This window comes from Eurosta solidaginis, chromosome 1 (genome assembly GCF_040869045.1).
Source record: "Eurosta solidaginis isolate ZX-2024a chromosome 1, ASM4086904v1, whole genome shotgun sequence".
NCBI lineage: Eukaryota > Metazoa > Arthropoda > Insecta > Diptera > Tephritidae > Eurosta > Eurosta solidaginis.
In genome coordinates this window covers 362,391,640-362,419,112 of record NC_090319.1, presented here as the reverse complement: position 1 = coordinate 362,419,112, position 27,473 = coordinate 362,391,640, and the positions used below count along the sequence as shown (strand labels likewise).

Sequence of the window (27,473 nt, the reverse complement as noted above, 5' to 3'; positions counted from 1 at the left end):
ATATTCGTCTTAAGTTTTTATACTTAGCGTTGTATACGTGAGCTCCATGTGTAAACGTACAGGTGGACGTCTAGAAAACAAACAATTAGTTTCGGTGTTATTGAGAACAGCTTCGTCGTCTTGGCATTGATAACAATCGACACCGAAAAGCTATTGTTTTCTTATCGATATCGAAATTATCTATTATCATGGAGTTATCTGTTTGTTATCGACTTGTTACTCCCAGTTATCGATGGATAATGGATGTGTTATCGATTTTATATTTATACATCGTGATCTGTTTCATAACGAATGAGGCGTCGATAACAAATCGATAACATGCCGATAATAAGTCGGTTGCACTCTGATAAGAAATCGATAACTTTTTGATACCAAATATATAACTTTTCAAATACAAAAATTTTAAACTTTCCGATAACAACTCGATAGTTTTTTAATAACACATAGACAACTTTTCTATGAATAGGCGATATTTTTTCGATAATAATTTTCGATAACGCATCGATAACTTTTCCATAACAAATCAATATATTTTCCAAAAAAATTGGCAACATTTTGATAAAACAGTGATAACTTTTCATTGAGTAATCGCTAACTTTTCATTGGTAAACTTATTGAAAACATATCGATAACTTTTCGAAAGGACATCCATGGAGTTTCGATGAAAACCTATAACTTTTCGCCAACATATTGAAAAGTTTCCGATAAATTTGAAAACAAATCGATAACATGCCTTTTAACAAACCAGTAAATTTCCGATAGTAAATGGACAACTTTTCAATAACAAATTGATAAATCGGTGCCCTTGGTCGAGAACACACCCATAATAAACCGATATGTATTCGACAAGAAATGGATAACTCGCCGGTAACCCGTCGATAACAAGCCAATAACTCATCGATAACAAACCTACTCGTTTGCTTGTGCAAAAAAGGGGGAGAAGACGAGGGCACGAACTGTTGCTCGAATTGCTACTTACCATGCTACGGAAGTTGTAACTGTGGCTTGGAGCGGCCGTGTGAGCTAACGGAGCCATGGGACGCAAGCAGCAGCGGGTACTTGCTGTGGCTTGCTGAAAAGCGGAGATTCGGGTGGATAGTGGGGAGGCACGAAAGACTTGTGGAAGTGACGGGATTGGCGAATGTGTGTATTCATTTCCGGCACACGCATTAAAACCATTTCTCTGTACTGGGATTGATTTAAACACCTTCCCGGAACAGGAGAAAATGTAGGAGTCTCGCTGCAAGGATCTGCTGGGAGGATGACAGTTTGTGGAAGGGGCGCTCCGGCACACATAATTGGCTGCCGTGGGAAGCTGGTCCCCGGTCTACTTCTCAAAAATATATCAATCTATAGTTGCATAATAAATTTCGTGTTAACCGCGTTACGAAAAAACTATTCCAAATATTAACCTAGGCAAGAAGTTTCCGATCTACCAGGTTTTAAGGAAATCATAGAATGCGCTATCCGGAACGAAATACATCACAATTATTAAGATGTTTCCAAGAGCCATATTTCAAGCAAATCGCACCATTTTGTACGATTGTTGTCCAGGAATCTTCCTGGAGAAAATATTACCGCATTAAAAGGTCTCAAAAATAAGGTGGTAGCGATTTACTTATTTTCAATAAATCGCATAATTAGTTTTGGAAAAGCGTTATTTCTTCGATTTTTGATTCCTATCTTTCCTTGCCACTTCCTTCCTTTCCTTTCCATTCCTTGCCATCTGCCACCGCTATTGTTATTATTCGGGTCCGCATAGCATACAACTTCTAAAGACAACGCTCGAAACTATGTATACCTTTCTGTCGAGTTTCACTTACCGACTGACCGAACTTTCGTCTTTGTTTTCGGCTACTGCCAGTACCTAAATATGTATGACCCATATTCAAAAAAACATTTGTGTAGGTCAAACAGATTCAAATTTGTGAGGGTTTATTGGAATGGTTCTGGAGAGAGGTGCCACAGCCCCACTTTATTTAAATTGCATAGACTTCGATCTTGCGTGCGAAACTCACTCATGCAAAGGAAGGTCTTGATGATATTCATAACACACTGGCACAAATTTTTTGGTTTGATTAAAAAATAAGATATTGTTACGAATATTAGCAAAACTAAGGGGTGCTGCTATCTCTAAACCGATGCTAAACAGTGATATCATGCACATCCATAGATCAATCATTATGTATCTACATAAACAAAACAATAATTGCGTCTACACATATGTACCATGTACGTGTACGAGCAGCGGAGAATCAATGCACAAACACGTGCATATATCTGATGATTGATCTATGGATGTGCATGATATCACTGTTTAGCATCGGTTCAGAGATAGCAGCACCCCTTAGTTTGGCTAATATTCGTAACAATATCTTAACACAACACTTGCACAAAATTCAACTGAGAGGAAATGCTGTTGTCAGCATCGCGATTTAAGTTAATTTACGTCTTTTATTTAACGAATCCACCAAAATGTAAATTTTATTACTTACATGAAATGTCTGTAAAGTTGTTAATGCTTCAAAGTTATTTGCAACGAAATCATTATCAATGGTATTTAAATTGTGTACTGCCAATACACACACATACATATAAACGTAACCACGACAAAGAGAATTAAGCATGGAGGGCAAATAATTTTACAGATTTTACAAAGAGCAAGCTCAAAGCCTACCATGGTCAAATTTAAAATCTTACGCAACAACTTCCTCGTGCGTTCATATGTATTTGAGCATTAGGGCGCTTTGCTATGCTTTCTTTTTACTTTTATTATCAAAGTTCTTCATGAATCAAAAATTAGGAGTTTGTGTTAAAAACCTGTTAAAAATACAGAACGCATTCCGATATACCTAAAACTTTTTATTTAATTTCGGCCTCTAACTTGAAAGAGAATATTGTTGGGAATTAGAATGTATTGCTTTATCGAGTCATCATTACTTATGCTGGCCGGAGGACCAGTGAAGCCAAAAAAATATGTAAGCTATTATATTTTGAGGAGTCGAAACAACAGTATGAAACTCTTGCCTCCTAATATTTTATTCGGCATTTTTTTTGGTTACATAGTTTTTGTGCTTTTCCAGCATACATACATTAGCTTAACTGTCTAAGCAAAAAAATAATACTACACCTAATTTCTTAAAATAATAATAAAAGTCTCAGTAATTTCGATTTTTATGTCGGATAAACATATGTAAGCCCGTATGTGCCGTATACATATACATATAACACGTGAACGTTTGTGCAGCCCATTAACGCATTATAAGCTCCCATTAACCCATAAATTACGAAAATAAATTTTAAAGTGTGCAATAATTTTGACATTACGACGCCATAGGGAGATTCGTAACAGAAGAATCAAAAGAAAAAATTTAGGACCAGCATTGGACCTATAAGGGCCTTTATAAAACAAAGCATAACACGCATTTCATTGTTTATATATTGACATACCCTCATACCTATGTATATTCTCGGGTATGCATAAGAAGTATGCGAATTTATTTCATGAGTGAGTTCATGTTTGCGTTGTTTCCTGTAACACCACTGGTGGGCTTGTTGAAGCACTACACCAGCATGCAAGGATATTTAAAGTGGCACCACTAATGCCATCATGAAAATATATGCTCTGATTGTATGTCGAAATGTATGTTTGCCGAGCTGAAGTGCACTTACATAAAAAGTTTACATAAGCATTCATAGTAAGTGCGTATGTTAGCAGAGTAAAACGAATACATCGAAGTAAACAAACCAAACGCGCCATTATCACAAATATATACAAGAATTTTTAAATACATACTATACTTTTGGCACATATTCCTTTGACATAAAACTATGTATGGACTTTGGTGGCGTTGTGCCTCGTTGTTCATTCAAATAAACTATGCGCTTTTGTGATTTGTTTGTATTTGTTAAATTGGTTTTTTGTACGAAATTATAGGCTATAAGCGGAAGCGTTACCCAGCACCTCTACCTCACTTACACTACATTAGCTTTGCATTTGGTGCACTAACAACAGCATTGCTGTAATTTTGTCATAATAAAATTTACAACTTTAACGATAATAGTAGACGCACGCAACGTATTTCGTGTGTAGTGTGGCAAATTAATTAAAGCGGAGATTTCATTGGAAAAAGCTCCCATGCCAAGAATTGTAAAAAAGAAGAGTATTAAAGTAGAGCACAAATTCGCCCATCGTGGGGAATATTTCATTCTTCTCGGTAATAGAAAAAGTTAAGTTTTTACTTTTCAGTTTTATTAACAAAGGACCCCGCAAATTTTGTTCTCATCGAAATTTGGCACTCGAGTATTTAAAAATTGTCCCCACTTTTCTCTCTCCCCTTTTTAAAGCCATATTTTTAATCACCATCTCTAACAGCCCCTCATTCTTATTTCCCTCCACCTCTATTTTTCCCTCATACCCTCAATTTTCCCTCGCCCTGCTATCTAATTTTATTTAGATTAATTTTATTTTATTTTATTTTATTTTATTTTATTTTATTTTATTTTATTTTATTATACTCAGCTGAGCAGAGCTCCCAGAGTACATTAATTTTGTTCGCATACCGGTAATCCGTAACGGCATAAACTAATTGAAATAGATATGATCTGGGCGAAAAAAGAAATTCATTTAGCCATGCCCGTCCGTCCGTCCGTCCGTCTGTCTGTTATCACGATAACTTGAGTAAGTTTTGAGGTATCATGATAAAATTTGGTATGTAGGTTTCTGGGCATGCATGTCAGATCGCTACTTAAAATGAAGGAAATCGGACTATAACTACGCCCACTTTTTCGATATCGAAAATTTCGAAAAACCGAAGAAGTGCGATAATTCACTACCAAAAACGGATAAAGCGATCAAACTTGGTAGGTGGGTTGATCTTATGACGCAGAATAGAAAATTAGTAAAATTTCGGACAATGGACGTGGCACCGCCCACTTTTAAAAGAAGGTAATTTAAGAGTTTTATATGTGTTACTATATGTGTTCCATATAAAAATTAGCAAAATCAGATGACGAATACGCCCACTTTAAAAAAAAAAATGTAAAAGCCAAATTTTTACAAAAAATTCAATATTTTTATAGTATATAGTTAAGTAAATTATATCAGTAATGATATGGTGCAACAAGATACAAAAATAAAAGAAAATTTTAAAATGGGCGTGGCTCCACCCTTTTTCATTTAATTTGTCTAGAATACTTTTAGTGCCATAAGTCGAACAAAAATTTGTGAAATTAAGTAGGGGCATAGATTCTATGACGATAACTGTTTTCTGTGAACATAGCCGAAATCGGTTGAAGCCACGCCCAGTTTTTTTACACAGTCCACCGTCTGTCTTTCCGCTCGGCCATTAACACGATAACTTTAGCAAAAATAGATATATTCGTACTAAACATAGTTCGCGTACTTATCTGAACTCACTTTATCTTGGTATAAAAAATCCGACTATGACCACGCCCTCTTTTTGGATATCGAAAATTACGAAAAATGAAAAAAGTGTCATAATTCAATACGAATTAAGTATAATTTAGTTTGATTTGATTTAATTTTATTGTATTTAATTTAATTAAATTTTATTTTATTTTGTTTTATTTTATTTTATTTTATTTCATTTTATTTTATTTTATTTTATTTTATTTTATTTTTATTTTATTTGTTTTTTTCATTGGCTTGATTTCTTTTAAACTTGTTTTATTTTACATTATCCATTTGGTTTACATTTTTTATTATTGTATTTTTTACTTTGGTTATGACTGGTTCAAACACACCGCGCGCGTTCAATGTAATCAAGTAGCCAGTACTCCACTACGTTCGCCATAAAGCTTTATTTTATTGTTGTTATGATTAAAAAATCACCGCCTTCAATGTAAGCAGGCCTTGTACCGATAATTTTGCAAATACATCCTTGCAAGGGCCTGTTGGGTTAAATTGGCTTGTATTTCCGCATTTCATTCATTACCACCAAAATGTACTTCGTTCAAAAATAATAATATGTACAAAATGAATAAATTACGAGTATATCTTATGCTCCATAGGCTTTAGGCTCAGCTGATGTATTTGCGTTTAGAAAGTAATATTAACTCCCAAAGGTGATTTAAATTTTATTTTATGCAAAGTTTTAACAAAAGCAGCTTGAATGTGCCGCATTGGGAAGATTTGTTTTATTAGATAACGGATAGTTCGATATTTAAAATAATTTGCCAATTGCTGTTAAAAGTATGGATACCAATCCAATATATCATATAAATAAGGAGCCTTCCGCGACAACTCACCCTACCGATGGATCACGTATAATCTATTTGCTTGAAATTCGGTATACTAGGCAAGATTGTCTTGCCTAGATTTTGCTCCTAAGCTGTTGGGTAATTTGGACTTAAAAGAATTTCAGCAATATTATTTGGAGTAACTTTTTGAATACCTTGGGGGAAAATCTTTTCACTTAGCTTATATAGTTTTAAATTACTATTTTTTAATAAAAATTTCTGAAATAATTTTTCAAAAAGTTAAAAAAAATACTACCTTACATTTTTTTATAAAATCTTCTGAAATTATTACGTTTCAAGACCTAAATTTTAAACCAAGTCTTTTAATGAGACAATGCAAGGTTACTTCACGAATTTGTCAAAATATGGTGAGCATATCTTCCAATTGGCTGGAATTGAAAAAGGATTTATGTCATATGAACCTTTTTCGAACGACTTAAAATATGTCTATGTTTCAGAAAAATCGATTATGCAACACTGATGATATGAAGCTTCTATTTTCGGGTCCCTTTCATAATGAATGAAATCATGATAAGTTAGAAAAGACTAAGAAGATAGACAGACAAATCTAAATTCGCATAATACGCACTTAGTTCTCTTTATGAAGACGGTCAAATTATCTCAAATAAAATGCCAAGACTAAATGGTCAGCAACTTCCGCTATAACCTATTGCAAAGTATTCGGTGCTAACAGCTGATTTAAAATGGAACTGGAAAGCGTGCATCGAGGGGTGTGTGCTTAAAGCTTTATACGCTTTGGGCAGAAAAGCGGAACATTTCCTTAATTTTTTATGACTATGTGGCCATAAGAGGTGGGCATAAGATCAAATGACGTTAAGGCTGTTGACCTTATACCACCTCTCCTTTCAAGTACACTTTCATTGTACACCAACTTATCCACAAAAAAAGTATGCTACCCGAACATTTAGTTTGGAATACATAAACATTTTTGCGCGCATTTCTTCGCTTTAACACTTAACCGCATCATAGTTAATAAAATAATGGAAAGTGACCTCGCAAACTAACAAATGGAGCTTGAAATGATGGTTTAAGTTCTACTTTTCAGTCATATTTCCGTTCCTTCATTAAAGTTTGCGTGACATAATTTATGGATCCCCCTAAGAACAGAACCACATTTTTGGGAAGATAAAAATACAAAGTTAAGAAATTCCCAATGTGCTATTTATATTAGGCGGACTTGGTGAACTAATATGACTGTGGACTTTTGTAGGACTTTGATAGCATCACCAAACAGTATAGACGTCGCAGATTAGAAGAAGTTGTTATATTCAAGTTAGGGTCGTATGTGTTCTGAATTCCGAATAGAAATATGCATATTTTTCAAATATTTAGATTTCCAAAATAATATTAATGGGTATACAAGAGCAATTTAAGAATAACTAAGTATATCAAATTTTCATATAAAAGTGATTATAGCTTTTCTGCTTGCGGAAATATTAGCCGTAACCAATGCAGTGGAAACCCTGGAAGATAATAGCTTAAGCTGTAACCGTGTTAACTTTTTTATTGACAGTCAAGCAGTAATTAAGGCATAGTACAGCATCTATCTAAATGCTTGTTAGAGTGTAAGCAGTTTTTGGAGAGAATCGGGATAGGGAGAAGCATACATCTATCACAGGGCAGGTCCCAGGGCATTTAGGAATACATGGGAATGCACCGAAGGCTTTGGGGAGTGCTATCGATGTTGATGGCCCTTTGCCGGATATAGATCCGGTACGTTCCGGTAACAACGCATCATTAAGGTACTAGCCCGACCATCTCGGGAAAGATTTATATGACAATATTAAACCCCCTAGGCCACCCCCCTACCCACTCCCTAGTTTCATGAGGAACTTGGGGTCGCCAGAGCCTCGGCTGTTAATGAAACATGATTCCCCACGGGTAGATGAGGTTGACAATGCCGTTGGAGAAGCTTTATGTTACGCTGGCAACCCGTTGAGAGGGTTGCGCTACACAACCCCTTGAATAAATTTGGTATTTTAGTCGCCTCTTACAACAGGCATACCTACCGTGGGTATATTCTAAGCCCCCTAACCCGCTGGGGTTCATGCAGCCATAGCATCCACTCTCTTTCCGTATCGACTTCTCGATGTGCGCATTCCAGTTTAGTTTGCAGTCGACTGTTCCACATACTTGGTTCTATTTAATAAGGTGAATTGCTTTATTATGGCAGATGGCTTGTCATTGTAAAGAGCAGTATCGTCGCCCGCTGGCCAGAAGAATGAATGTGCCAAAATGAAAATGTTGGGAAATCGAGTTTCAAAGTTGATTGCTTCCTCAAAATTAGAAGAATTAGTTTCTAATGTAAAAGTGTATCTACATATGAAACCCACACTATGCTCTTTCAACTGCGATAATTGCTCTGCTCGCATCCCTTCTCTTTTCCGAGATTTAGCACATTCATTTTTCTGGCAGAACAAAAATTTTAAAAACTGATCTAATTTTTGGTTAACACAGCTATACAAAAAAATTTAAAGTAGTCGGATCAGGTAATCCGACTCATGTTTTCTATACATTTTGATGAGCTGAATCCAAATTCGCTATAAGAATTGGCCCAAGTGGTCATGGTATGGCCTTAACCTCAAAACATTTAAAAAAATACTGCAAATTAATTTTTAAATAATGTTAGCACCAAGCCAATACCTGCTAGGCCAATTCTGTTGGCGGATTCGGATTCGGAGCATCACAGTACTTGGGAAAACATCCGCGGCTTCGACTTATCGAAAGTATATATGTACATGAAAAAGTTATACATTCAATTCAATTTCATAAACACTAATGTGTTTTTATTTAAGATATTATTGCAAACTTAGAACTAGTTATTCTCATCAGAATCAGAATCTTCTGAAATATTGGGTTTGGGTAAAGCGTTGCCCTCAAGATTTTTATAAAAACAATGACATTCTTTTGATATAACCAGTTTTTCACACAATTTTTTCAAGTATTTTAGTTTTGATTCAAGAAGAGGCAAGGTCTTCGAATAAATAAATAAATTCTATGTGTATATCTGTACTATAGATATGAAACTTAGAGTTCCGCAAACCTTCGAAGATTTAAATAAAATCATTTTGTAAAATCCTGCTCGGCTTTTTGTTTAAATTTTTTTTTTTATAACATCGTTTCCAATTTATTATTTCCTACACTATCTCCACTTTGCAACGTAGCCTTCAAACTATTGGCAGAAATTCAGATCAGCAACCAACTTCATTTCAGATAAAAATAAGCACATACTGTTTTTGTTGCTTCATTACAAAAATACAACATAACCTGTGCATGACATAAATATCATGAAACAATGAAACCAAATAGTATAAGCCGTTTGTTGATTTTGCTGAGAGTTAAACTAAGAATTTCCACAACTTCGGTGGCTGTTAGCTAAATCAAAGGATCGGGTTACGTTGCAACTCAATTCAATGTTAAATCATAAGCATAAAAATACTACAAATAAAAAAAAATATTTAAGCACGAAAAAACACAAATTTATGATATTTTGTTCTGTTAACAGGAAGAATGGGGAATGGAATTTAGAATTTGTTGTAGTGTTTGTAGTTTTATATTTCATTAGTAACGAAGGTAATTGGAGATAGCAAATGCACCGATTGACATCCCATCAATAAATTTATATGAATTTTGGTAATTTTTGGCTCACACTTGAGTAGGATGATTGCAGTCACAGCACAAAGCTTGAGCATCGGAAAAGAATTATATATTGGGACGAATATTAGCAACACTAAGGGATATTATCATCTCTAAGCCAACACTAAGCAGTAACTTGTATGCACAACAATGAGTCAATCATTATGTCTACACACATGTACATACAAGAAGCGGAGAGATATGCACAAACACATGCATATATCTGAGATACTCCCAAAAGTAGGCAATAATTTGTCCAAGCATCACTCACATATATACGCGCATAAGGGAAGCTATAAACGTAGTTATAGCTGGTAATTTTATTGCTGAAAACTAATTATTAAATTCTAGAAATAGAAGCGCCTACAAATATGTCAACGAGGAAATCAAACAGTATAAAAGCAGCAACAGTTGAGGCACTAAAAATTAGTTTGATTTAAGCAAGCTATCAGTTGCGAAGTACTATAATAAAGACCATTTTGCATTATTCAATATTGGAGTTATTTATTCAACAGTCTAGTGATTCGAACGTTAGCAGAAGATTGGTGTCAGAAGAGGAATTGTTGAATAAATTCCGAAGATTTTGAATACAACTTGGACATGGCAAATTTGAGTGAATTGAGGATCCAGCAACTGAAGAAGGAGTTGGAGAGCCGTGAATTGAATATAACCGGCACTAAACTCGAACTTCAGGCACAAATACGAGACGTTATGGAGTCGGAAGGAATTAATGTGGATGATGATGTCTTTCATCCTGATGGGGAAGAGACAACAACAAAAATTGAAGAGAAGAATGGAAGTCCGAGTCCAGTCATAGGCGGCGAGAATAATGTGATATTGTCTTTGTTATCACAGATATCGGCAAAAATGGAAACCCTGGAAACACGCATAACAGAAATGTCATCACAAATATCCACAAATATGTCATCACAACTGGAAGGGCAGAAGATATATATGGCAACCAAGATGGATTCAGAGAAAATTCGTATATCCGAAATGTCGTCGCAAATGTCATCTCAGCTGGAATCGCAGGAGAACCGTATTGCAGGGAAGGTTTAAGCACAAGAGGCACGAATATACGAAATGTCGGCGCAAATTTCAGCACATATATCATCGCGGATCTCTGCTCAACTGGAAGAGCAAGAAGGACGTATCTCCTCGGCGCAAGATACAAAAATTTTACATTTTGAGGAAAAAATCGAGGCCGAGTGGATGCTTTGAGAGGACGTATCAAGCAGTTGCAACTAAATCGCGCAGCAATTTCAGCGAGTAATCCGAAGGTAAAAACTCCAACTTTTCATGGATCTGTTCCTTTCCAGGTATTAAAGCTTCAATTTGAGAAGACGTCAGCAGTGAACAACTGGAATGCGGAAGATAAAGTTGCAGCACTGCTCGTGGCATTGAAATGGCCTGCAGCTGAGATTTTACAAACTATTCCAGAGGGCGAACGGAACTGTTATGAAGCGTTGATGGGTGCTCTAGAAAGATGATACGAAACTGAGCATAGGAGACAGATATACCAGAGGCCTTGTGAAACATTGCAAGAGTTTTCGTCGGATGTTGAAAGGCTGGCATATTTAGCGAATGCGGACGCACAAGTGGATACACCGAAAAGGTAAAAATTCAGAGCTTTATTAATGGAATACGAGGATGTCAAAACGAAGCGAGGGACATACCCATACCCCAAATCTACATTCGCAGAAACGGCATCACATGCTCTGATTCAGGAAACAGCGTCGCTTCTGTGTAAGCCAGTTTTCAAAGCGCGCCGTGTGGAAGTAGAAAGGCCAGAGTGGGTAGACGCAATTTTGGAAGCTTTAAAAGGAACGCAACAGAAGAATAATGGTGCAACCAAATGTTTTAAGTGTGGAAAGCCAGGGCACATTGCACGTCATTGCAGCACTGGTCCTGGTAGTTCAAACTTGGCTGGTCGTAAACGTAAAGCTGGAGGACATAAGCAAGAGCGAGTCAGACGTAAAGATCGAAAACTTGTCCCAGCTATTGAATGACCTGTGATATCTATCTCTCAAATTGCAAGAAACTCGAGCAGTCTGACCGTTAAAGAAAATGTGGATGGCAATGACCGTGTACTGACTCTAGATACGGCGCGTCTCATTCCTTAATGCGATCTGATTTGGCCAACAGGAGAGTAAAGCCATTACCTGGAGCAAGGTTGCGTACGGTTACTGGCGAGTATAACCAAGTCCAGGGAGAAGTGGTATGTGAAATCTTAATTGGGGAGGTCATAGTTCTACTCAAGTTCGTTGTGGCGGAGATTGTTGATGAAGTCATATTGGGAGTGGACTTCTTAGTTGACCATGACATCATGATCGATATGCAGAGAAGGGTTATGCGTTATAAGAACCAGAATGTGCCACTTAACTTCAGTTTGGAGAAGGTGTTCAGCAGTAAGCGAGTGCTGGTGGAGAAGACTCGAGGAAGACCACAAAAGTCAAAGGTAAATATTGATGGAACGAATGGGCCAAATAAAGCGAAATCAAAAGAACCTGCGAGAGAAACACTGGCATTCACAAAACCAAATGGACGCACAAAAATGAAGGAAAGAATTTCTCAGAAGAAATGCAAGAGTAGTTTCAAGCCAGGCGCACTACTGGTGTGAAACGTGGGAATGATATTGATTATGCGAAGCCAATCCGTCAAGCGCAAGCTCTGCGAAGTAGGTCATTGGCCAAATAACAGAGTGTGAGGGAACGGCCCAGGGTAATGGGTAGTAGGATGGAATACAGATACGACAAGAACTATAATTCGGAAGGTTTCTTGGAGGGAGATTTGGTACTGCTATACAACCCTTACCGGCGAAAAGGTGTTGCATCCAAATTTCGGTGCAGGAAGGCCCGTACAAAGTTGTGAAGAGGATCAGTGATACCACCTACCGCATACAAACCATTGGGAAACCACGAAATAGAAGAGTGGTATATTTGGAGATGCTAGGGGCGTTTAGATCAGGAAATTTGTCTGATCGGGACGATCAGATTTAGGTGCAGAACAGTGTGATGAATGTTAGCAACACTAAGGGATACTACGATCTCTAAGCCAACACTAAGCAGTGACTTGTATGTACATCAATAAATCAATCACTATGTCTATACATACAAGCAGCGGAGAGCAACGGACAAACACATGCATATATCTGAGATACTCCCAATGGTAGGCTATAACTTGTGCAAGCATCACTTACGTATACACGCGCATATGAGAAGCTATAAACGTAGTTATAGCTTGTAATTTTATAGCTGATAACTAACTAGTAAATTCTAGAAATAGAAGCGCCTAGAAATATGTCAACGAGGAAATCAAACAGTATAAAAGCAGCAACAGTTGAGGCACGAAAAATCAGTTCGATTTAAGCAAGCTATCAGTTGCGAAGTACTATAATAAAGACCATTTTTGCATTATTCAATATTGGAGTTATTTATTCAACAGTTTATTGATTCGAACGTTAGCAGAAGATTTGGAATAAGCGGAATTACACTAAATTCGTTACAATATTATTGAAAAGAGATTTGGTCTATATATTGTGGATCATTTGAAAAAATTTTGTTCCATCCCGGGAAGTTTTTTGGTATTGTTTATTGCTATCGGCTCATTATCGACCTGTTGTTGGTTAATTATCAGTTGGATATTGGTTAATTATCAGTTGGATATCGAGATGTTATCACCCGGTCACATCGTGAAGTCGAAGATTGCCTCCGGTGAGCAGGTGTGAGTGCTGAGTGGACTAATCATCATTTGTCTGTTTCGTGAGCAGCTTTTCGACGGCATACTTTTCTTGTGCCACTGCGTTCACTTCTTTTGCAGCATAGAGGCTTGTACATTAACCTGGATCCATTTGTATGGAAGGAAATTAACCGATATCGCGCCATAGATATCGGTTAATAATTCGACCAGTCTAGTGTATATATCTTCACCGACACGAAGTAGTGAACGATATCAACAATCAATTATTGGTTTATTATCAGCTTGTTATTGATAGCTTAAAGAGAGCTGATTGTTATCGACAGCAACCGATACCGATATGACTGATTTTTCATCCTCTTTTTCTATCGACGTATAGATAACAAGCCGAAAACACATCTATCAAAAAGATAATCTATAGATATTGATTGCTTTCTATGATGATAGCACGTTGGTAACAAACTGATATCAAGTCGATAACAAGTCGATAACACGTCTAAATCATTATTTTCATTTCCTTTCGTTTCCTTCATTTCATGTCTTTTTTTCCTTTCTTTTCCTTTCCTGTTCTTTTTTACCTTTTCCTTCCTTTCGTTTTCTTTTCTTTTCCTTCCTTTCCTTTCCTTTCCTTTCCTTTCCTTTCTTGTCCTGTCCTTTTCTTTCCTCTCATTTAGTTTCTTTTCGTTCTCTCTCATTTTTCTCGTTTTCTTTCCTTTTCTATGATGATAGCGCGTTGGTAACAAACCCATAAGAAATCGATAACAAGTCGGTTGTACGTCTAAGTCATTCGTTTCCTTTCATTTGATGTATTTTCGTTTCCGTTTCTTTTCTCTCCTTTCTTTTCCTTTCCTGTCTTTTCTTCCTTTTCCTTCATGCCGTTTTCTTTTATTTCTTATACTCCCCTTTCCTTTCCTCTATTTTCCTTTCCTTTCATTTCCTTTCTTTCCGTTCCATTCTTTTCCTTTCTCATCTTAACTAAGAACAATCACCGACCTGAGAAAATTACCGCGTACTAATCGAGTCATACACATTTATTTTAATTTTATCTTATTGGTTTGATTTCTATTGATTGGTTTGATTCACTAAGCTCCCATGTTATTGTTGACATTTTAGCGATGAGGACACTTCCAGAAGGGGAGTATTATCGATGTTGATTGTCCTTTGTCGGATATAGATCTGGTTCGTTCCGGTCGCAAATACCATACGGAACTAGTCCAACCATATCAGGAACGATTTAATTTGACCACATTGAATCTTCTAGGTCATATCGCCCCTATCCCCCCATGAGAAATTTGGAGTCGCCAGAGCCTCGCCTGCTTATTACGTTGCTAATTGGGTTGATGAAACTATGAATTGCGCTTATCCTCTTGAATCCCACTAAGTTCCTATCGCTGTGTTAAATGTATAATTTTCTAATCTTAATACCATTACAATATACATGAATAAAAAATCGGGTTGCTTGAATAAAATATTTGCATTTATTTATTTAGGGCCGGCTTCACTATCTACAATTAGTCATTTATCAATAAGTTATCGTAGTTCTTATTTTTTTCATGCTAACTGAAGGATTGACTGTTTGGTAAGAAATAGGGACTCAAGCCAAGCATGGTACTTTGGATGTACGAGGCGGTGGTGCGACCGGTGCTTACCTGTGGTTCTCTGGTAGGAAGCTCTAAGTAAGAGCTAGAATCTCACCAGTATGCAAAAAGTCCAGCGCACTGCGTGCGTTGGTTCCATAGGGGCCAGACGCACTTGCCCCACAGCTGCTTCAAACCCCATTTTGCACCTGCTTCCGATCGACTTGAATATATTTTGTACATCGTCACAAACTGCACTGATACTCAGGGAGTCTGGGTGATGGAACGATACTCAGCATAGTAGTATCCTAAAGAAACTTCCGGGCGGTACATGTTGTACCGAGACAGATTACTAGCCTTGCAAACTGAAGGTTGAGTTCTGTTGTAATACCGCCATTCCAAGCAGGAACGAGTGGAAGAGAAACACGGGCATAAGGGTCGACGACATTCAAATCTACACTGACGGCTCCAAGATAGAATCGGGAGTGGGGACCGGAGTCTTCTCTGAATCCCTAGATTTGTCTGCATCATTCAGACTCCCATCGCACTGCAGCGTGTTTCAAGCAGAAATCCTCGCGATTTGGCAAGCCTGCAAATCACTGGAGGGCTTGAATGTAGCTGGTAAAGTTTGCATCCTGTCGGATAGCCAAGCAGCGATAAAAGCGCTTTCCTCGCCACTCATTAACTCAAAATTAGTGTGGGCTTGTAAGCCACTCATATCCGAGTTATCCACCAATCTAGAACTACGCGTTATCTGGGTCCCGGGTCATAGGGGTATAGAGGGTAACGAGAAGGCCGACGAGCTAGCACGCAGGCACTCATCGGAGATGAACGAGGAAATAACCAGTGTCGCAGTTGGCATACCCTTAGCAGTAGCCAAAGGGAATACCCAAAGCTTCTACTTGAAGAAAGCACAAACGAAGTGGAATAACATCACCACCTGTGCAATATCAAAATCCGTTTGGCCAAACTATGATGGAAAGAGGACGATAGGTCTTCTGAACAAATCCAGGGCTAACACACGCAAACTGATAGCAGTCTGCACCGATCATTGGGTAATAGGTACGCATGCGGAAAAGATGGGCATTCCGTATAACGACTACTGCAGAAGCTGCAAAGATCAAAATGCCAGGGAGACACTAGAACACTTTATATGTAAATGCCCGGCTCTAGCTAGAGCACGGCTAAGGTTCCTTGGAACCCCGTTATCTGTGATAGCAATCCCGAATATTCTTAATTTTATCAACAACCCTGGCTGGTTGTAATACATTGGCCGTAACATTCCGTAGGTTTTTAGACGAGTTACATGGCATCAAAATGGCTTTAAATAGCTACTTGGGCGACCAGGGTGGCAGCCATTTCACCTACCTACCTAAGGATTGACTTATAAGTTAAGTGCAAGAAAAAAGTCAGTTTTATTGTACTCACAATAGATTTTTCCCATTTGGTCTACCAAATATTCACAATTATCGATTTAACCGGGGTTTTTTCACCCTTGGTTGGCAAAAAATATCAAATGATGATTTGGATGGTAAAATTTAACTTAACCCGAGATGGCGAAAACGGCCCTAAATATTTTTATATTTAGTATTATTTTAATTCCCTCTTTCCATGTTATTTTATGTTATCATAATCTCTCTTACGTTGATGTTCATTTATATTATGTGACCGGTCTATGAAAAGGTGGCTTATGATTCAAAAAAGAAATTGCGAGAAACAGCTGTTAAAGATAAACAACGTATTTCTACAGTTTCTTAGTAGTTTTTCTTTTGCATTATGAACAGTCATGCCCAAAAGGCAAAGCACAAACCAGTTTCTGGCCGATATTTTGGCTCCATTGCCATCGAAAAAAATGCTATCAAAAAAATCTGAGGATGCTTCACCAGCCACCAAAGTGGCATCGAAGAAACCAAAAGCTTCATCACCTTTCAGTTATGTTCTTTTTTCTCTTCATTTTTAGTACACTTCTAAGCAAGTTAGACTTTCTAGTTTTCACCACGTGCAAACCAGTAAAAAGTGGAAAAATTGTTTTTGAGTCATAAGCCACCTTTTCATAGAATGGGTCACATATACATATGTATGTAATATACAATTATATTTGAGTAGGAAACTTACCTCTCTCATCCATGTTGTCACCTTTGTAGGTGCGTGTACGGTGGGATAATTTATCTCGTCCGGTGGTTATTGCATCACTAAGATTTATAATTTTGTGCGAGTTTGTGCTTGAACTATTTAATTTTTGTATGGATTAAATTAATTTAAAGTGCAAAAGGTGGGAGAAATGTACAAAATATAGCATAGATAAGATTAAATAAAATTAAATAAAATTTTGTGACTAAAGCTATGAATAGCATAAAGTAAATATGTGCAGGTGAGGAAAGTTGGGCCTGTATTACGTTTTACGATTAATAACTGAAAACGGGTTTCACACAAACGGCAACTATGCAATCTTCAAACTATTTTAAAAATTCTATAATAAGTCTTAAATCTATTTGTCCCTAATTCACATTTTAGAAAAATTGTGATTAAAAAAATAAGTTTCAATTACGGATCCTAAAATGTAATTCGGACCCTGATTTTTTTTTCTCGGATGTTGTGGCAGCGCACTGCCCTCAAGTGGCCCGATGAAACCAGGCTAATCCTGTTTTTTTTTTTTTTTTTTATCCTAATTCTTATTTATGTGTTATTTCTAATTTTTTTGTTACCGAGTCTTTGAGAAGCAGTGGCTTCTTAAGCGCCGAGATCTAAAACCGCTCAGCTACAGAGAAACTCATCAGCTGAGAAATAAAGATTCACAAAATACAATAGATTAAAAGTATAAATATTATTTTTTAATTATTAAGAGAAGATAGAACCGTCTTTTTTATGGCAAAGAGCGAGTCCGAAACATCAATTATTCTCGAGTGAGTGTTATAATCTTCACACAAACATAGAAAAGGTTCGTGTAGTTGGAAATTGCTTCTGCATTGTTTAAGAATTATAGGTTTATGATGCCGTGAAACTCGGCATGGAGCATTCAAGTTTACTTCGTTCAAAAGAAATGGGCTTGAAATCGATCCATTTAAAAGTCTAGCCATAAATAGTACACCAAGCATTTCTCTACGACTTGCAAGGGTAGGAAGATTTATTAGTTTTAATCGACTAGTGTAAGGAGGAAGATTATACGGAGAGTTCCATTGAAGATTTCTCAAGGCGAAAAGTAAAAACTGTTTTTGAATTGATTCTAGTCTATCCACATGAACTTGATAACGCGGATTCCAAATTATCGATCCATATTCTAATATCGGCCTCACCAATGATGTAAAAAAGTTTTTGTAACGTAAGGATCACTAAACTCGTTTGCCCATCTTTTCACAAATGCTAAAACTCCTCTCGCTTTATTGTCTGTGGTATTAATATGAGGGTTGAAACTAAGTTTGCAATTCATTGTAACTCCCAAGTCGACAAAAACATCAACGCTTTCCAGAGTTTGGCCATTAATTGTGTAGGAAGCTGGCTGTATGTTCCCACGTGAAAAACACATGGATTTACTTTTTCTATGTTGAGAGGCATAAAATTCGCATTACACCAAGTAACTAAACGATTTAAATCCGCCTGGAGTACAGAACGTTCTTCAGCCGACGCGTATGACTTAAAAAGTTTTACCTCGCCGGCATACATTAAAATTTTAGAATATTTTATAGTTGTGGAAACATCGTGTATAAAGACCAACAACAGAATAGGACCGAGATGGCTGCCCTGAGGCACACCGGAGGGAACATCGATGACATTGGAACAAATGTTTTTAAAAATGATTCTTTGAGTTCTACCGCAAAGGTAGGAGGAGATCTAGCGAGTTAGGCCGGGTTGAAAACCAAGCAATTCGAGTTTTCAAACAAGTAATGAGTGGCGTACTTTGTCGAATGCTTTGCTGAAATCAGTGTATATAATATATATACATGGAAAAATAAAGCTACCATGAAAAAAGTTGAGACCCAGCTTGTTGAGGTTTTGAAAATGCCTAAATTTGTTTTCTTTCTATGATTTCGATCCTTGATCATTGACTCCAGTACAATCTAATAGAAACCGAGAAGAGAATGATCCGACACATACACTTTAAGGAGTAGTTAATAAAAACTATCTGCGCTTCGAGGGCGAACGTAAGGCCACAATAGAGGTGGACGGTTGGCGCAAGGGTGCTCAAATGGTGGACGTGGCTATACATGTGTACACAGATGGTTCCATAGTAGTGGAGGGAGTAGGGTCTGCGGTATACTGTGCTGATCCGCAAATAAACAGATGCTAAAGGCTGCCGGATTACTGTAGCGTTTTCCAAGCGGAAATAGTAGCCGTAACCAAAGAAGTAGAAACCCTGGAAGAAAATAGCACAAGGTGCAATCATGTTAACTTTTATATTGACAGTCAAGCAGCAATTAAGGCAATAATCTCGCATAGCACAGCAACTAAATGCATGTTAGAGTGTAAGCAGTCCCTGGAGATAATCGGGACAGGGAGAAGCATACATCTATATTGGGTCCCAGGGCATATGGTAATAGATGGGAATGGATAATAGGAATGGATGAACTAACTAAAAAGGGTGCATCCCTTGAAGCTTGCTCCGTAGACGTCCCAATTAGACTGGGCGAAATTAAGCCAAGGCGGAGGTGCACACGATCGACCAAGCAGGAAAGGCGTGGGTTCAAGCGCGGGGCTGCTGCCGAAGATTATGTGTAGGTCTACAACCTTAGACTAACAAAGTTGCTTCTATCATTAAAAGTAGAGGACTGTAGACTCATGACGGGTATTCTGACTGGACACTGCCTTCTGGCGTCACATGCCCTTAAATTAGGCTTGGTCAGCGATAGCAGATATAGGAAGTGCGGGCTAGTGGAGGAAACGATCGAGCACGTTCTGTGCTCGTTCCCTATGCTTGCTAGGCTAAGACACTAGCTATTAGGAGTGATACAGCTGTCAGATCCAGAAGGAGCAAGTGGCTTAAGTCCTAGGAAGCTTCTAGTATTTGCCAAGAGGACGGAGTTATTTTATAACATAGGTCCTGGTTTTTGATAGGGTTTTTCAGTTTGGTCGTTAAAACAAACTTCTGGTAACACTACGGACTTACTCAGTCTATGTGAGGTCCTCATGGACCGGCCAGTTCAACCTAACCTAATAAAAACTATGCCTCTTATTATCGGAAAAGTCCTTTTATGGAAATGTTTTTGAATCTAACGCACTTGGGTTCAGATTTTATTTCTCATATCTCCTTAAAAAGAAATCCCGCGATATCTCTGAGTGCAGTGTTTTGGCAGGCCTGCAGCCTTTTTAATGCTTGTTTTTTTGGGCCAAGCGACAAAACTGTCGTTTTGATTCTTTTCCGCAAGTGCTGTCGTCGTTTGGGTAATAATATCCTTATATTTTTTGTCTGATGAAAGGTGATTAATATACGACAAGGTAATGAAAGCGAATATTTACATTTTTACCGTAAAGGCACAACAAGAGTCGATACGACGCTGGCAAGAACAGTGGAAAAAGAGAGTAGGAGAGACCCGAAGAACCAGTATCCAAAGTAATGTAAATTTTTTGGAGGCTAAGTTTTTGTGGGTAGCCCTCCGTTGAGTTTCGTAGTCAGGCTTAAAAACCATGACGGTCAGTGCATGAAGCATTTCCTCCTTCCACGAAATGCAAAGTAAAAATATTAAAAAAAAGATGAAAAATAGGGCGAAGAGTTCGAAAAAATGTTCAGTTTTGAAACAAAGAAACACGTGATTATTTTTGCTACATCTAGAGCCATATGGTCATTGGCCTGTTTCTTAGCATGGGAAATCGATAGGCTTATCGCATAAGGACCATTACTGAAGCTATAAGGACATACCACAATAGAGACTGCGTGGCATTTTCTATGCAGTATAAAATATACCACTGGAACTTTCCAGCACTGCAATAATTTTGGAAAGAGCTGTCGAAACAATATGTGTTCATTTGATAACCTAAATTGTACATTGCTGCTTTGAAAATAAAAAAAAAATGGTAAATGTGATAGTTTTGACGCCTTTTCAATACATATGCATGCTTAAAAATAACAGAGGTCGAGGAGGGTCACCGGTAAGTAACTGTCCGCGGCCCCGTTTTATAAAGCTTTTTTTGCCGGGAATAATGGATATTTGTGATACTGGCACGCCTTCATAACTTATTTTTTACCTAGTTTAAGCTTAGCTTAAACAACTACTGAAAACCCGGGCCTTATAGTTTTAGCATTCTCTTGACCGCTGTGAAAAAACAATATGTGTAGCATACTTTTAGGCAGACTTTCTTATATCAGATTTAGAGTTCTGTAGCAAATGGAGTCGTCCATTTATTTTCTTTTACCCTGAATGTTTTGTTTTATTAGTTAAACAAAATTTTATTTTGAGCGTTCATGGTTTACTAAACTCTTATATGCAGTTATTAAGTGACTAAAGTGCCTAAAAGTAGACTCCAAATTTGTGAAAAAGTTTTATAAGGAGAAAATATTGTAAACCTAGCACAGTTTTAGTACAATATCTCAAAAAGGGCACCTTCCAAAGAGTAATTCAACATTTTCAAGAAAGGAAGCGGCTTATTCAAATTTAATATGTTGTTTTGTAATAAAAGGAAGCCTTCGTGACGAAAAAGCGTCGGGAATGCAGTATAAAAATGTATTTTTAGCACTTTCAGGTACAAATATTTCGAAAACCAGAACCAGTTCGAAGATTGTTAATTTCAACTTACTGTAGGCCCTTAGAAAACTTTGGGGTCATTTATGCGTATAAAATTTGCTGGCCTGTATTATTTGCTGGGTTGAAGTCAAGAGGGCAACGGCAAATTTTTTTTTAAACAAAATCACCATAAAATACGTGTACAAAATATATAAAGTGCTGTATACATAAATATAACTAGGTGGTGCTATCTCACATACATTGCAATTTTCTGGTGCTTTTTATTGTGGTGCAGGTGTGTCGGTGGTGCAGGTATAACATTATCCGGTGCAGATACAGTTGCCGGTGAAATTGTAATAGTGAAACCATCAATACTATACTCATGCATGTGGTGCGTAACGTGATTGTTGCTGCTGCTATTGTTGGTGCTATGCTCCATAAACGACGCATCAGGCGCACCGGATGAAGCGGAATCAAAACCAAAACCAACACCAGCAAAGTGACGACCAGAACTATCGGTATCCACCATAACCACAACATCATCACCATCACCACCAACGCCTACCGCGTTACCTTCATTCTTTCGTATATAATTATCAGTACTCTGTACAACTTGTTGACGTTGTAGTTGTTGTTGCTGTTGTTTTTGTATGGTCTTTTGACGCCTCTTTGCTGTTGCGCTATGATGCTCGCCCACTTCCAACAGTGGCTCGTCCTCATCATCGTAAGTGTGTGGAGAATGTGAAGCCAATACAAGTGGATTATTGAGACCCCACGATGGTGGATGTAAATAATGCGGGTAATTTGAATAGATTTCAGCGCGTATACGATCATCGTAATCATCTTCCTCTTCTTCTTCTTCAGTAACTACATTATTCAAGCGTTGTTGATAATTTGTGGCATTGCTTATCGATGAAGATAATGACGATGATGACGACGATGTAGTGGTACGGTTCTGATGTTGCTTTTGTTTTTGTTTGAATTTTGGTACAGCACCATCCGGGAAGAATATTAATCTATCTGCAAGAGAAATTTTAGAAAAAGAAAGACTAAGGGCAGTGCTGGGTGACTGTGCATAAAAATAGTACAAGTGCAAGTAAAGGAGAGATTTGATTAAGCTTATCAAAATAAGCGCTATACATACATACATAATATGCAAAGTGGTGATATTTTGGAAAGGAAAGTGTGCGTTAGTGCATGTACCGTTGTGTATATCCATAAATATTTGTGCATTGCTAAACAACTTATAAAGTTCGATTATCTCTATTGCCTTTTAGTGATGAAGTTCGACGGCAGGTGCTTTCAATAGCAGACAACATAAAATAGGAAAATGATAACAAAATAAGGGAGTAGAAAATTTTAAAAGACAAAATCACTGAATTAATTAAAAATTTAATCAATGAAAGTACATTAGGGAAAGTGAATTTAATTCAAATTAGTGCTTTGAGCTTGAGTTGGTGTGTATGTAAGCGTGCTGCGTGAAATTGTGTATTATTATCTACACAGTTAACTATAAATTTAAGCAAAACAACATGCAAACAAAGAAAGCTGAAATAACAATGCTATAGCTGAAAAAATACCAGAGACGAGCAAATTGGTCACATGTTGTTGTTGTTGTAGCGACAAGGATACTCACCGAATGCTTTGGGGAGTGTTATCGATGTTGATGGTCTTTGGCGGAACAGGATTCAACACGGATAGGTGAGATTGACAATTGGGTTTGGAGAAGCTACATATCTATATATTGCGCTGTCAACCTGAAAAGGTTGCGCTACACAACCCTTTGAATTTGGTATTTTAGTCGCCTCTTACGACAGGCATACCTACCGTGGGTATATTCCAACCCCCTAACCCGCTGGGGCGAATGGGTAACCTCGATATAATTTTTGTACGTTTTATTCAATACTAAAGCAAATGACTTAATACGCGCTTTTCGAATTTAAATATCACCGCAGAAGCAGGGTATATAATCCTCAAAGGGTAGAGAAAGAAAGAGCTTTAAGAAACCATCGGTCAACCAAATTCCAGAAAAATTTAGAACATAAATAAGTTTCCACTATAAAGGAACTGTAGGTTAGGTTAGGTTGAACTGGCCGGTCCATGAGAACCTCACATAGACTGATTGAGTCCGTAGTGTTACCAGAAGTTTGGTTTAACGACCAAACTGAAAAACCTATCAAAAACCAGGACCTATGTTATAAACTAACTCCGTCCTTTTGGCAAATACTAGAAGCTTGCTAGGACTTAAGCCACTTGCTGCTTCTAGATCTGATAGCTTTATCGCTCCTAATAGCTGGAGTCTTAGCCTGGCAAGTGCAGGGCACGAGCACAGAACTTGCTCGATCGTTTCCTCCTCCAACCCGCACTTCCTACATTTGCTATCACTGACCAAGCCTAATTTAAAGGCATGTGACGCCAGAAGGCGGTATCCAGTCAGAATACCCGTCATGAGTCTACAGTGCTCTCTTTTTAATAATAGAAGCAACGGTGTTAGTCTAAGGTTGTAAGACCTACACATAATCTTCGACACTTTACAGCCCCGTGCTTGAACCCACGCCTTTCCCGCTTGGTCGATCATGTGCACCTCTCGCCTTCGCTTAATCTCGCCCAGTCTAATTGGGACGTCTACGGAGCAAGCTTCAAGGGATGCACCCTTTTTAGTTAGTTCGTCCGCTTCTTCATTCCCATCTATTCTCATATGCCCTGGGACTTAATATAGATGTATGCTTCTCCCTGTCCCGATTCTCTCCAGAGAGACTGCTTACACTCTAGCATGCATTTAGATGCTGTGCTATGCGAGATTATTGCCTTAATTGCTGCTTGACTGTCAATATAAAAGTTAGCACGGTTGCAGCTTAAGCTATTCTCTTCCAGGGTTTCTACTGCTTTGGTTACGGCTAATATTTCCGCTTGGAAAACACTACAGTAATCCGGCAGCCTGTAGGACCTGCTTATTTCCAGATCAGCGCATTATACCGCAGACCCTACTCCTTCCATCACTTTGAAACCATCGGTGTACACATGTATCGCCTCGTCCGCCATTTGGGCACCCTTGCGCCAACCGTCCACCTCTATTGTGGCTTATGATCTCCCTCGAAACGCAGATAGGGAATCATGTAGTCTGTTCGTCTTGTGATTGATGACGCTATACTATAAGAAAACTGTAGGACTTTCATAACTTCCTCTCAAAAACACTGATGACTGCATGAAAGAATTGCCCTCTTAGAAGATGCAGAGGAAAACCAAACTGCTACAGCTGGACAAAGGGCCGTCAAGACAGGTAAAAGAAATATTTAAACTTGCAAAGGTTGCGGGAAATAAAGCGCGCTAGAAAAACTATAAGGATATGTTGAGGGTCTAAAAGCGTGAAACTTATAACGACAAGAGAGATAAATAGAGAAATATGTCGGGTGCTCCAGCGAAATAACGCGGTTGAGGAAAATCTTAGCCAGAGGATATATACTTCATAATAATTTAGATAGAGAACAGGCAATGATCACGTGGTAGTGAAAAGTCCCTTGTCGCACTTCTCTACATACATTTTCCATTGGGGATAATTCAAAAGAGCATAAAAAGAGAACATATATGTTGATAATGAAGCAGATAGTGCGGGTATGGTGACTGATACCTAGATCAAATTGGCGATGAAGAGTGTCTGTAGAGAGAATTAAAATACTATTCGACGGGTCCATAAGACTGAATAATGTATCCAACTCTTGGAGAACCACTATTGCCGTCTAGGAGTCTGCTTTTCACAGCACAGCTGTGCTCTCATTGCATATGCGAAAGGGCAATCACTTTTAAGTTTAAAAGACCCATATTCCACACAATAAGTTGTCGAGGATGCTCAACGAAGAGAAGAAAGTGAAGAGAGTTCCGTCGGCACTGTATGCATGCACGAGAATACTAGGATGCACGTGGGGCCTATCACCCAAATTCTCTTATTGGGTATTTACGGCAATTGTCAAACCTATACTTTACTATGGGGTTCTTGTTTGGTGTACAGTCACACGTATACGTATACCAAAAAACTTGAGAGAGTATGCAGAGTATCAATGATTAGCATAACGGGAGCCTTAAAAACTACCTCCACAGCAGCATTGCATGCCATTCTACATATCCACCCTGCAGACCTAATGGCCAAAACATCGCGTTAGCAAAGTTTAAGGCTTCGGGCAGCTTAAGTGCAGGCCTTATGGCCACAGCAGTATAGCACCATCTAACATCGGACAATCGGAATATATGGTCCTGTGTCTGAGCTTCGAAAGAGATATTTGGGCCACAATTGAGCCGGAGGGTTAGTACCGGGGTGCAGAAATAGCAGAACATAATATACACGTGTATACGGATGGTTCCAAATTAATGGAGGTGGTTGGGTCTGCTGCTTACCCTGTCGACCTAGAAATAAATAGATCCTACAGGCTGCCAGATTTCGGCAGCGTTTTTCAGCCGGAAATTATAGCAGTGAAGAAAGTAGCAAAAATACTAAAGGAATCGTGCTTAAGCTGCAGTCACGTCAATATATATATTGATAGTCAGGCTGCGATTAAGGTAATAATCTCACACACTACTTCATCAAGAAGTGTCTGGAATGCAAAGAAGCATTATAAAAACTTTGCCGGGTTCCCGGTCATAAAGGGATAGAAGGTAATGACAAGTCCGTTGAGTTAGCAAAGGAAGATGCAACACTCGCTGAGTCGACAATAGATGTCCCAATCCGTTTGGGAGAAATCAAAAGGACACAGGAGTTGCATATGATCCATCAAGCAGGAAAGGCGTGAACAAAAGCGCGGGGCTGCAAAATTTCTTAGATCATGTGCAAAGCCTACGATATTAGACTTACAATGTGGCTCATATCTCTGAAGAGAGAAGACTTAAGGCTCACAATGGGCATACTGACTGGACACTGTCTTCTGACGTCACATGCTTATAAGTTAGGTCTCGTCAGTAACAGCAAGTTCAGCAAGTATGAGCGGCAACAAGAAACGGCTGAGCTTGTTCTATGTTCGCGTCCTGTACTTGCGAGGTCAAGGCTCCAATTATTAGGGGTGGTAGAGTTGCAAGATCTTGAAGCAGCAACTAAGCTGGGTTCTAGAAAACTGCTAGTATTTGCCAAGAGGACGAAGTTATTCTATAACATATATCCTGGCACCCGATTGGGGTTCTTCCGTTTGTCGTCAAACAAATTCTGGTAACACTGTGGACACATTAAGTCTATGTGAGGTCCTCATTGACCGTCCCAGTCAACCTAGCCTGACCTCGGCGGCACGTTATACATATAATTCAAATTCACAACCAACAATCGCGCACGAACTATGTTCATGTCCTAAGATCGCCTGGCCAAAACAACAGCTGTTGATTTAGATCCAGCAAGTATTAAAGATAATAGAAAGCTTTTAGTATTTAGCAAGAGGACAGAGTTAATTCATTAGGTTGGTCCTGGCTTTTGACAAATTTTTTAGCTGGGTCCTTGGGGAAATATCTGGCATATCTGTGGTTAGTATCACTAAATCTACCAGTTATACGATTTTGAAAGAATGTAAACGGTATACCACAAAGTTTATCACTGTAGTGCAACTACCAAATCTCGTGCAACAAAATTAAGAAATATAAAAAAAAACTAAGCGAC

The 27,473-nt window shown here is 38.1% G+C and overlaps 1 protein-coding gene across 7 annotated transcripts in view; it reads right to left on the bottom strand.

Moving 5' to 3' along the window:
• The window catches only part of Gfrl (Glial cell line-derived neurotrophic family receptor-like), a 590,185-nt gene that overhangs the window by 87,206 nt on the left and 475,506 nt on the right, over positions 1-27,473 (bottom strand). For 5 of the 7 annotated variants that reach the window (XM_067762822.1, XM_067762821.1, XM_067762823.1 and 2 more), the window contains 2 exons: positions 22,105-22,864; positions 17,307-17,419 (listed from right to left, as the gene is read on the bottom strand). The exons of the other annotated variants lie outside the window; for them this stretch is intronic. In XM_067762822.1, coding sequence (XP_067618923.1) covers positions 17,307-17,419; positions 22,105-22,864 — 873 coding nt within the window. The remainder of the gene's footprint in view (positions 1-17,306; positions 17,420-22,104; positions 22,865-27,473) is intronic. 7 annotated transcript variants of the gene reach the window in all.